The 12,780-nt window shown below is 45.2% G+C and overlaps 1 protein-coding gene across 1 annotated transcript; it reads left to right on the plus strand.

The window, feature by feature from the left end:
• The first annotated feature begins 4,417 nt into the window (after nt 1-4,417).
• LOC120066005 (leucine-rich repeat-containing protein 4C-like) lies at nt 4,418-6,358 on the plus strand. Its single transcript, XM_039017042.1, has one exon. It carries the CDS (start codon nt 4,418-4,420, stop codon nt 6,356-6,358), a length of 1,941 nt encoding a protein of 646 aa, XP_038872970.1.
• Nucleotides 6,359-12,780: the final 6,422 nt, after the last annotated feature.

Consider the following 12,780-nt stretch of genomic DNA (forward strand, 5'->3'; position numbering starts at 1 on the left):
AAATCACATCACAGCTTCAGACATGGCTGTGCCTGCCTCCACTCCTCCTCTCCACTGGAGAGATACAGCACAGATGTTGGAGGAATTATTGTGATTTTGTTTTATGTGACTGAGATTGAGACTGCAAGGGGAACACTCTCAGAAACAGAAATAGATATAAAACACACTGCCAAGGTCATCGCAGGTTCATATTGTGGTTCACAGTGTGAGTGAGTGAGTGAGTGAGTGAGTGTATTGTGGGGTAGACGGGATCATTTCTCTCTCTGTTTTTATGTTTGGGGTTTTGGCACCTTATGGTCTTGTCAGATCCTATCTGAAATGGTTGATGTGGCCATACCCTGTATGCACCTGTGAATGACAGGGGATTGCTTATATTTTGGGCTCTGTGTGGTGCATGTCTGTGTGCACGTGTCTCTGTCTCTGTCTCTGTCTCTGTTTTGTGTGTGTGTGTGTGTGTGTGTGTGTGTGTGTGTGTGTGTGTGTGTGTGTGTGTGTGTGTGTGTGTGTGTGTGTGTGTGTGTGTGTGTGTGTGTGTGTGTGTGTGTGTGTGTGTGTGTGTGTGTGTGTGTGTGTGTGTGTGTATTTAATCCTGTAACCTTTTTTTTAGGCAGATTATGCATAGGGGTTTTACGGTGACCGTATTACCGCCACACCAGCGGTCACAAGTCATGACAGCAGTCAAATTCCACGTGAACGTTTAGTCACGGTAATCATGGTTCTCCAAGCTCTGATGCTGCTGATGACCATTAGTAGCCTACCAAACTTGATAACTGCCTGGTACTCAGCACTCTACTGGCCCTCTAATCACTCTGACATCAATGAAAATTTGAAAATCTAATCAAACACTTCATGACAGCATAAGCTCATGTTGCTCAACATTTCTATAGGCTATGGAATTGCGTGAGAAAACAGAGTGATGGCCTCTGTTAAAAAAAGGAAGATCCCATCAGCTTTCTACACACTAGGCCTACTATATTTATTTCTCAACTTTCCTAATATTAAGCACATTGTTTCTCTTTACAACAGGAGTATAGCCTACCTGGCTGGCATGAAAAGGAACCACGGGAAAAGTGTCCTCCATATGCTATTTAAGTGCATAGATGACATGTATTTTTTTCTACTGCCCTTGTTTCGAGTAAGGTGCATGATAATGGTCCATTCTAAATCACAACAAATTTAACACATATTATTTAGTGTATGTAAAGACAAGATTACATCAAGAATAGTGTGATGGTTAACAATATTAGCCTATCACATGTGAATGATATATTAGCCTATCACTTGTGAATGATATATTAGCCTATCACTTGTGAATGATGCCCAGTTTATTGCTTTGCAATGGGTGTAGAGCCTAGCTGGCATACTATACATAGCGTGTGAGTTTGCGGAAGATAATTTTCACTATTAAAATGCACCTTTATAATAAAAGCATTACATGCATAATTGTATTTGTGGTCAATTTTGAGAATGTGTTTTCCTGCTAATGGAACATTTGCTCTTATAGCCTACTGCTGTGTGAACATTGCTGCGCTTATAATGTGAAGAAACAGCCTAATAGTTGATCAACACTCTAAGCTAAACGTTCTCATCTGTTGCATCAGGCTCATTGCTTAAAACAGGTGTTTTGATGATAGTGATTGTATTCATTTGGGATCTATCGCATCCCACAACTGTCCCAGACTATGTTTGGAATATTTGTTTCTCGCGCAGAATAGAATAGGTCAACTGTTGTACTACGGGGGATAGTAGATTGACATAGGCTTTTGCTGTTCGCTAGGCCTACTCATCTTATTGACTGACGAAAAGTAAATGTGGACAGTTCTTCCAATATCTTCCATATGCACCTCAGAGTTGGATAAGGACACAGATCACGAGACCGATAGCCATGTGAGTGAGAGGTGCTTCGACATGCAGCCGGGAGAAGGGAACTATCATTATTATATTCAGCCCAAGGGCACAATGGGCACTGGCCCCAAAAGGCATAGATTCTTTTAGGGGGCATTACGGCCACACAAAGTGAATGCAGCCGCGAAATTCGAGGCATTATCAAGTGCTTGTCAAATTGGGAATGAGAGACTGATGAAGTGTGTACAGCCTTTGCAAAAAACAATGAGCCCTCATGCCTTTCATGCAACTTTTTTCAAATCATCATTAGAGTTGCATCATGCAGCCTTAGAATGTATAAAACATCTAATCATAAAGCCCAACATTTGTATCACAATTAAAGTTACATAAATAACTCTAAATTAAAAGGATAGGCGTTCCATCAACGGGACAGTTGTAAATCATACAGTGCATTTTGTCAAGATCGCAGATTTTAGAGAAACAACAAACGTCGGTACATATAAGTGTCTTATATCGGCTGAAAACTTAAGTTGTTGTTAATATAACTGCACTGTCCAATTTACAGTAGCTATTACTGTGAAAAAATGCCATGCTATTGATTGAGGAGAGCTCCTAACAACAAAACACTTTTTTCAACGTGATAGGTTTGATAAATTCACCTCTGAAGGTGACATGTGTACTTACATTCTGAAATCTTGCTCTGATTTATCATCCAAAGGGTCCCAGAGATAACATGAAGTGTCATTTAGTTAGATAAAATAATTTTGTATGTCCTTAAAAGGTCCATATAGCACACACGATCGATTTTGTATTTCCACATGTTCAATTTGCAAATAAAGGAATCTGTGAAAATCTCACCCTGAACGTTGTTTGAACGAGTCAAATCATGTTTGTTTCTATTCCTCAGATATCCTAGAAGGTAACATGACTTCACTAGTTCATTAGGAGTGTAGTATATCCTATAGGACACCATATTTGGTCAGAGAGCGATGCCTTCATGGCACGCCGAAGACGCGGGCGGCCATCACTTGAACGACTGTATCTTTGTCAAATAAGCACCAATCGGGGTCAAACAAAGCTATCTAGATAGCCAATGAGCTGGGATTTACGGGAGTAAACCATGTATATGTCATAAAATGTAGGTACTAACCTTGTACGACAGCATGCCTTTTCATTTTGGAGAAAAAATACAAGGGTATTCAGAGTTATAAAGTTATGAAAAATGGTTGTTTTGCAAATGTTGAACTTATAATATGGATACTAATACTTGGAAAGCTAAATAAAATTCCAAGTATACAGATTTGACGATATTCTTGCAGAAAAATGGAATATGAACACGAATGGGTTTTTCATGATTTGCCCAAATGTACATGGGGACTTCACACTAAAAGTCTTGAGGAGCAGTCATACTCCAAGTTATCCATCTGAAACTTTGTACATACACTGCTGCGATCGTGTGGACACTATCGGAATTACAACCAGAGTGATGGCTATAACAGTGACCTTTCTCTTGCATTTCAAAGATTGTGGTAAAAATACACCGGTTGGTTTTTTCTTTATATTTTCTTTTACCAGATCTATTGTGTTATATTCTCCTACATTCAATTCACATTTCCACAAACTTCAAAGTATTTCCTTTCAAATGGTACCAAAAATATGCATGTACTTGCAACAGGGCCTGAGCTACAGGCAGTTAGATTTGGGTATGTCATTTAGGCGAAAATTGAAAAAAAGGGGGCTATCCCTATGAAGTTTTAAGCATATAGGAGTACCTGTTTCTTTCTTAACTGCTCAACACGGAATAGCCACTTGTGTGCACTCCCTCAAATCATTTGGGGAAAATATCCTTTCTATTTTATTCAGCTATGTTCAGTTGTATTATTCATACTACAAAATAATAAGAATAATGCCATTGATCTCTAAGAATATCTTGTCAGCTAAATTAATTAGTGTAGCCCATAGCCATTGAAATAGCCAGATCATGGCCTACAGTAACATAAGGACAACTCAAAGTATGCTACTCTGTTCCTCTAAAATAGACTACATATCATGTTTCGTTAAACCTGTCTAAAATAAATAATGTGTTTATTGTGATGGTGTAGGCTATATTACATGGATTTATTAGACTTTTTAAAATGTAGATGTTCCAAAGGTTTGCATCAGTGATTTGTAGGCTATATGTGGAAGCCAGGAGAAGCTAAATGTGTTTATGTTAATTAGCGGTCAATTACCGTGAGACCGGCAGTTATTTGCTTGACAATCACCGGCTGACTAAATGTAATGACCGCCACAGCCCTAATTATGCACGGTTTATCCTTTCAATGTTTCATTGCACAAGAAATGCATTAAAAGGCTTCAGAGCATGTGTCATCACTCAGCGCTCATGTACACATGTTATAATTATATCTTGCAAACACATTATAAATCACATCATATTGCAATACATGATGGCGTTGCATTTACATTCCTCCCTTTTAACCTACCCCTCCCCTTTCTCTCTTCTTCTCTCATTTCAGCCTTCCCCAACCCCGCCTCTTCCCAAAGAGTGGATGATCCAGCCAATGAATTATGAATGTTGAACAAAATGACCTCTTCTTGGCAGCAGCAGACGATGAGAGGTCCTAGGTGGAACCGGGTCCTGTCCGACCCTTTGTTCGTGCTGCTCCTGGCCCTCCAGCTCCTGGCGGTGGCGGGTCTGGTGCGCGCGCAGACCTGCCCATCCGTCTGCTCCTGCAGCAACCAGTTCAGCAAGGTGATCTGCACCCGGCGGGGACTACGTGATGTCCCAGACGGCATCTCCACCAACACACGATATCTGAACCTTCAGGAGAACCTCATCCAGGTGATCAAGGTGGACAGCTTCAAGCATCTGCGGCACCTGGAGATCCTCCAGCTCAGCAAGAACCACATCCGCAACATTGAGATTGGGGCTTTCAACGGCCTGGCTAGTCTCAACACCCTGGAGCTGTTCGACAACCGCCTCACCACCATCCCCAACGGGGCCTTTGAGTACCTCTCCAAGCTCAAGGAGCTGTGGCTGAGGAACAACCCAATCGAGAGCATTCCCTCGTATGCGTTCAACAGGGTGCCCTCGCTACGGAGGCTGGACTTAGGGGAACTGAAACGCCTCTCGTATATCTCAGAGGGAGCTTTCGAGGGACTCAGCAACCTGCGCTACCTGAACCTGGGCATGTGCAATCTCAAGGAGATTCCCAACCTCATCCCTCTGGTCAAGCTGGACGAGCTAGAGATGTCAGGGAACCAGCTGACGGTCATCAGACCCGGCTCCTTCAAAGGGCTGATCCACCTGCAGAAGCTGTGGATGATGCACGCCCAGATCCAGACCATTGAGAGGAACTCCTTTGATGACCTGCAGTCGCTTGTGGAGCTCAACCTGGCCCACAACAACCTCACTCTGCTGCCCCATGATCTCTTCACCCCCCTGCACCACCTAGAGAGAGTCCACCTCCACCACAACCCCTGGAACTGCAACTGTGACATCCTGTGGCTCAGCTGGTGGCTCAAAGAGATGGTGCCGGCCAACACCAGCTGCTGCGCCCGCTGCAGTTCCCCAGCAAGCCACAAGGGGCGCTACATCGGTGAGCTGGACCAGAACTATTTCCATTGTTATGCACCGGTTATCGTAGAGCCTCCGGCTGACCTGAACGTGACAGAGGGCATGGCAGCGGAGCTGAAGTGCAGGGCAAGTTCTCTGACCTCAGTCAGTTGGATTACACCTAACGGCTCCATTATGACCCACGGTGCATACAAGATCCGCATTTCCGTGCTAAACGATGGCACGCTCAACTTCACCAACGTCACCATGCAGGACACGGGCACCTACACCTGCATGGTGAGCAACTCAGCGGGCAATACCACAGCATCTGCCACGCTGAACGTGTCATCCACAGAGAACGTCCTGAGCTACTTTACCACAGTGACAGTGGAGACCATAGAGCCAGTGCATGACGAGGGGCGCACCACAGTTGGGCATAATGTGGGCCCTACCCCCTCTGCCGGCTCCTGGGAGACCGTCTCATCCACATCTACCACCACCACCACCACGGCCCGGACACCCCTCTCCACCCGGGTCACAGAGAAGACCTTTACCATCCCCGTCACAGACCTGAACGGCGGCTCAATGACCGGCCTGGACGAGGTGATGAAGACCACCAAGATCATCATCGGATGCTTTGTGGCCATCACCCTCATGGCCGCTGTCATGCTCATCATCTTCTACAAGATGAGAAAGCAGCACCACCAGCAGAATCACCATGCACCCCAGCGCACCATCGAGATCATCAACGTGGACGAGGACTGTGTGACGGGCGGGCCGGCCATGGAGGGCCACCTGACTCTTCCCCCGCTCGAGCATGAGCACCTCAACCATTACAACACCTATAAGACTGCGTACAACCACGTCTCCACCATCAACTCCATACACAGCTCGGCGCACGAACCTTTGTTAATCCGGGCCAGCTCGAAAGACAATGTACAAGAGACCCAGATCTAAAACTTTTTTCATAATGAGACGAACTGATAAAATTACTAAAAGGGACATTATTGGATATTAGTTATGAGGACTATGAATGGGAAGTGGAGGACTTGACTCACTGTGTGTCCAGGGTATCAGTGGTTGATGTTTATTCAATGACATTGGGAAGGAACTAGGGTATGTCTAATGTTTCAAAAAGTGTCTTTACAAAACAGAAGTTATTTATTTAAGAAAAAATATATTGTGGTTAATCAAGAAAAAAACTGTATTCTGCAAATATTTTTTCAGCACTTATTTCATCAGATGTTTTGTTTTTCTTCATTTGAGGGAGGGTGGTTTACTAATATGCTTACAAACTCTATGTGACTCTAATGCTAACCATAAGTCTGTATGTGATGGCAAGTTGGCAATCACTTTTTACCCCACATACTTTGAGAATTTCTAGATAACCGCAGAGATTTCCTCCTGCCACAAATTAATTGATGAAATCTTTTGTGACCATCTGTTAATTTAGATGGATTAAAAGCTTGGTCGTTATCTGAGGGTGAACGCTGGGACTGTCAGCGATGAAATCTGATAATAACACAATATTTCATTAAATCTTCCACTCAAATGCATTAGACACAGATGTACACTTGGCTGTGCCATCGATAGATTGGGGACGTTAAACGAGGGAAGTGTGTTCCAAACTAACCCAGGGCCAACTGTTAGCAACAAGCGATTCATAGTTGTTTCACTGTGTTTATTGCGCCAGAAAGTCACACGTTTCACACAGTGTTTTTGTCTCATTTACACGTTGTGCATTTATACTATTTGTGATTCCTTCTTTATTCTATTTGCTCTAATCCATAATAACTTTGTGAGTCACACAAAGGTGCTTTAAGATCACTTTGGCAAATGTAGTCAAGCATATGAGAGCTCCCTGAATGTCATTCCCCTTGTTTCCATCTGACACCATCTGTTATAATGGTGTGCCATTCCATCACAGATATGGGCGCATTTCCAGAAGATTGCTGTATCATATTAATGTGGTTCCTGAGAAATTAAGCACTTCTCCAGGTGTTGAAAGATCTAATAATTTGTCCAAAAGAAGATTCCTAGAACTCCCCCAATAATTCTGATGTAATAATCAGAATTATAATAATCCTGTATGAACTCTCTGTGACCTCTGACCCCTGACTTCAAGGAGCTGATTGGTGAGTGGGAGAGGGAGTTTAGGACCCCGAACACAGCTGTTTCTTCCAGCACATTGCCTGTCGTCTGTAGTCTGTTCCCACATTGGGCACGGCAGCCTCAGATTCACACCGGGCTCCTGCCAAGTGCAGGATGAAGCCCAGAGGACAGAGTGCCAGGGCTTTTGCAGAGAGAGGATTTAGGTATGAAGCGTGTGACGTCGGGCATCAAGCAGATGTTCAGGTCACACCTGCATCCCTCTACCTCGGCCATGGCACCATTTCCATTTTAATTGATGTGCCTGCAGGGGCTTTGGGTGGACAGCTTTTCACAGGCACCCTGTTCCCTGGAAAACGTTCAATAGGCCCCACAGTGAAAGATGGTGCCATAAATACAGAGGCCAGACAAGTACCCTTCACATCCAAGGCTTAGCCACATGCCCCAGGTGTCTCTTTATAGATGAGGTGAACTGATATTTTTTTCTCCCTTTTACTTTTGATCTCCACACCCTCCATAATGTCAAACATCTAAGAAAGAGTATGCAACAGTCCTTTTTCATTCGGTTCCATTCTGTTTCTTAGAAAATAAATGATTGTGTACTATTTTACATTTTCCAGAAGGTTAGGGGTAAATTCTCATCATTGTTTCCCATCCAGATGTCATCTAGTTCTTCTCTGGGAGAAAGCACTATTAATGATATGATGTCAAATACAGTAGTGGGCTGATTCATTCACCATAGAAACCATGACCTTGAGCGGAAAGGCATGAGCTAACAGAGTTCCCATTGGCTAGATGCTTTACTCATTACTCATAGTCAAATGGAAATATTTCTATGGATAGCATTAATGGAAATGCACCTCAACTATGTCACAATATTTTTACAGTGACGTAATAGTATGTCATCCCCTTGCACTTGACCAGTGTTTGGCAATAAACAGTAAGGTATAGAGGTTGTTGCAGATGATAATGCTATGTTGTGTCATCCCAGTTACTTTTCCACTTAAACTTAGACAGTAGGGGATGCAGGACCAGAGAATAGACAAATGATGCAATCAGTATAACAGTCACTTTTACAGTATACTTTTGGCAGCAAGTGCACAGAAAGACGTAATCCACAAAGATGAATGAATAACTCATTTTAATGTCATGTGGCACTTAATGACGTCATTAATAATTAAGTAAACTCCATCTCACATGAGCTTCTTCAACCCAGTTTTAGTCAACATGAAACAAATATGTTCCTCAGTGTGACATCCCTGCCAATACAATAACTACTCATGGTGAAACATGTTTACATGAAGTTTAGCACAGTGGTAAACCATGTCTTTGTGTGTTTGGGGATCATGGTGTGGTCTGGATCCAAAAGTTTGAAATAAGAGTTTATCTATCTTCCTTTCTCTTTCCTTCATTATTTTGAGACTTTTCTGGTGAATCTATTGAAATGTAGTCAATCCATCTCATTCTGTATGTACTGTACCTCAGTGTTTTGGTTGGGTAGATGGGGCAAGATGTTGTTCTTTCCACGTCATTTTTATTTTTCTCTGGAAGGGAATGCTGTTCTAGTGGTAGATTTATATAAAGATACATTTTGAAATAAAATAAAACAAAAAAAACATTTGTAAATTTTAATTTTACATGTGCCAACAAACTGTTCAACAAGTGAAAAAGAGAAACATGCTGTAAAAGAATAAGAAATTGATTATCATGTAAGTATACTTTCATGACCTTAAAAAATATGAAGATTGATTATAGAAACCAGAGTTTGTAGTTCATACACAAAAATAAGGTTACAAATAAACTATTGTTGTTTTTCTGTACGGTCTGGTTCTTATTTACAACCTTTTTTTCTCTGTAGTTAGAGCCACAAACAACACACCACCCAGAAGTGTTTTCTGTGCAAGGAAGGTCATCCGTTGAGGTTGCGGTATAAGTAAGTGAATATGACAGCTGTATATGAAGTGATAATAGCTTTTTCTCCTTCTATTCATTGCATACAGCATCACGGTCTCTGCATATAATTATGGAGATTGCCAGCAGGTTACAACGATGACTAATGTTCTTGTAAATGGTTGATTGTCTACAGTGGGAATGATTATCAAATTACCACTAGCACTCGTCCTTGTCAAGTTTCATATTAAAGACTTTGATATAGACCTGGAAAGTGTGAATGATGATGGTTATTACTTACTTTAATTGTTGTACAATCTGGTGAAGAACAGGAAACTGTAACAGGATCAAAGGATACAAGGTGCTAACAATATGCCTTGCTTCTCAAATGAAAGACCTTTTACAAGTAAGATAACACGTCTTGTACTGTTACTAACTACTTACTAACTAGTAATGATAACTAACTGTGATTTAACAACAGTAAACACATTGTCACCATCCCCGTAAAACCCCACACCATCAGCAGTTAGTCAAAGCATGTGTTCTTATAGTACCCTCCCGGGAGGAGAGGTCTGGATTTCCAACTGTGCTTGACTTTTTCACACCAAGGTTTATGAGATTTGGATTAATTAAACTAATCATAAAATCTGATTGTTATTACAGATAATCTAGGCAAGTCTATTGTTAGCACACTTTACATAACTGAGGATTCAGACGCTTGAGGGGAGGAGAAGAAGCATTAGCAATGAAATTCAATTGAAATGTAAATGTTCTGCAACTTGGATGAATTTGTCTTTTGTGTGTTTGTGTTTGCAATAACATGGTGTACAACAGGGTGTTGATACAAGCCACAGTGTCACGCCCTGACCATAGTTTGCTTTGTATGTTTATATGTTTTGTTTGGTCAGGGTGTGATCTGAGTGGGCATTCTATGTTGTATGTCTAGTTTGTCTGTTTCTGTGTTTGGCCTGATATGGTTCTCAATCAGATGCAGGTGTTAGTCGTTGTCTCTGATTGGGAACCATATTTAGGTAGCCTGTTTTGTCATTGTGGGTTGTGGGTGATTGTTCCTGTTCGTGTGTTCCTATGTTCCGTGTTCACTATTTCGGGACTGTAGCGTCTTCGGTTATTTTTGTCAGTTTATTGTTTTCGTTCTTGTTGAAAAGTATTTGAATAAATATGAATACTCACTACGCTGCGTATTAGTCCGACATTTCCTACTCCTCAGATGAGGAGGATGAAGAAGTGGATGAAGTTACAGAATCATCCACCACAACAGGACCAAGCAGCGTGGTAACGGGCAGCAGCAGCAGCAGCAGCGAGATCTGGACTATACAACTTGGGACGAAATAGAAAGGTGGTCGGTCGACCCAGAGAGAGTGCCGGAGCCCGCCTGGGATTCTCTGGAGCAGTGCGAGGAGGGATACCGGCGAATGGAGTTGGCACCGCGATCAAGAAAGCGCGAATGGAAGCCAGAGAGGCAGCCCCAAAAATGTCTTGGAGGGGGGCACACGGGGGGTGTGGCTAAGCCAGGTAGGAGACCTGAGCCAACTCCCCGTGCTTACCGTGGAGAGCGAGCGTACGGGCAGACACCGCGTTATGCGGAAGAGCGCACGGTGACTCCAGTATGTGTGCATAGCCCGGTGCGGTACATAGCAGCACCTCGTATCGGCCGGGCTAGATTGGGCATCGAGCCAGGTGCCATGAAACCGGCTCTACGCATCTGGGCTCCAGTGCGTCTCCTCGGGCAGGGGTACATGGCACCAGCCCAACGCATGGTGTCTCCTGTACGTGTACATAGCCCAGTGCGGCTTATTCCACCTCGCCGCACTGGCATGGCTACGGGGAATATTCAGCCAGGTAGGGTTGGGCAGGCTCAGTGCTCGAGACCTGTAGTGCGCCTCCACGGTCCAGTCTATCCGGAGCCTTCTCCAAGAACCAGCCCTCCTGTGGCAGCCCCATGCACCAGCCCTCCGGTGGCGGCGCCACGTACCAGGCCTCCGGTTCCAGCACCCCGCACTCGCCCTGAGGGGTGTTTTCCCAGCCCGGTTCCACCAGTTCTGGCACCACGCACCAGGCCTATTGTGCACCTCCAGGCTCCAGTATGCCCTGTTCCTGCTCCCCGCACTCGCCCAGTGCTGCGTGTCCCCAGCCCGGTACCACCAGTTCCGGCACCAGGCCTACTGTGCGCCTCAGCAGGCCTGAGTCTCCCGTCTGTCCAGCGCCGCCTGAGCTGCCCGTCTGTCCAGCGCCGCCTGAGCTGCCCGTCTGTCCAGCGCCGCCTGAGCTGCCCGTCTGTCCAGCGCCGCCTGAGCTGCCCGTCTGTCCAGCGCCGCCTGTCTGTCCAGCGCCGTCTGAGCCGTCCGTCTGTCCTGAGCCGTCAGAGCCGCCCGTCTGTCCTGAGCCGCTAGAGCCATCCGTCAGTCAGGAGCCGCTAGAGCCGTCCGTCAGTCAGGAGCTGCCAGAGCCGCCCGCCAGTCAGGAGCTGCTAGAGCCGCCCGTCAGTCAGGAGCTGCCAGAGCCGCCCACCAGTCAGGAGCTGCCAGAGCCGCCCGCAAGTCAGGAGCTGCCAGAGCCGCCCGCTAGTCAGGAGCTGCCAGAGCCGCCCGCCAGTCAGGAGCTGCCAGAGCCGCCCGCCGGTCAGGAGCTGCTCTTCAGTCCGGAGCTGCCTTTCAGTCCGGAGTTGCCTTTCAGTCCTGAGCTGCCCCTCAGTCCTGAGCTGCCCCTCAGTCCGGAGCTGCCCCTCAGTCCGGAGCTGCCCTTCAGTCCGGAGCTGCCCTTCAGTCCGGAGCTGCCCTTCATTCCTGAGCTGCCCTTCAGTCCGGAGCTGCCCTTCAGTCCGGAGCTGCCCCTCAGTCCAGTGGGGCCCTTTAGTAGGGTTGCCAGTCCTAGGTCGGCGGCGAGGGTCGCCGCTCAAAGGACGCTAATAAAGTGGACTAAGACTATGGTGGAGTGGGGTCCACGTCCAGCGCCAGAGCCGCCACCGCGGACAGATACCCACCCAGACCCTCCCCTATAGGTTCAGGTTTTGCGGCCGGAGTCCGCACCTTGGGGGGGGGGGGGGGGGTACTGTCACGCCCTGACCATAGTTTGCTTTGTATGTTTATATGTTTTGTTTGGTCAGGGTGTGATCTGAGTGGGCATTCTATGTTGTATGTCTAGTTTGTCTGTTTCTGTGTTTGGCCTGATATGGTTCTCAATCAGAGGCAGGTGTTAGTCGTTGTCTCTGATTGGGAACCATATTTAGGTAGCCTGTTTTGTCATTGAGGGTTGTGGGTGATTGTTCCTGTTCGTGTGTTCCTATGTTCTGTGTTCACTATTTCGGGACTGTAGCGTCTTCGGTTATTTTTGTCAGTTTATTGTTTTCATTCTTGTTGAAA

Source organism: Salvelinus namaycush, chromosome 21 (assembly GCF_016432855.1).
Source record: "Salvelinus namaycush isolate Seneca chromosome 21, SaNama_1.0, whole genome shotgun sequence".
Lineage (NCBI taxonomy): Eukaryota > Metazoa > Chordata > Actinopteri > Salmoniformes > Salmonidae > Salvelinus > Salvelinus namaycush.

What these genes read in the sequence shown, in the direction of transcription:
- LOC120066005 (XM_039017042.1), top strand. Translation starts at nt 4,418, where the DNA reads ATGTTGAACAAAATGACCTCTTCTTGGCAGCAGCAGACGATGAGAGGT.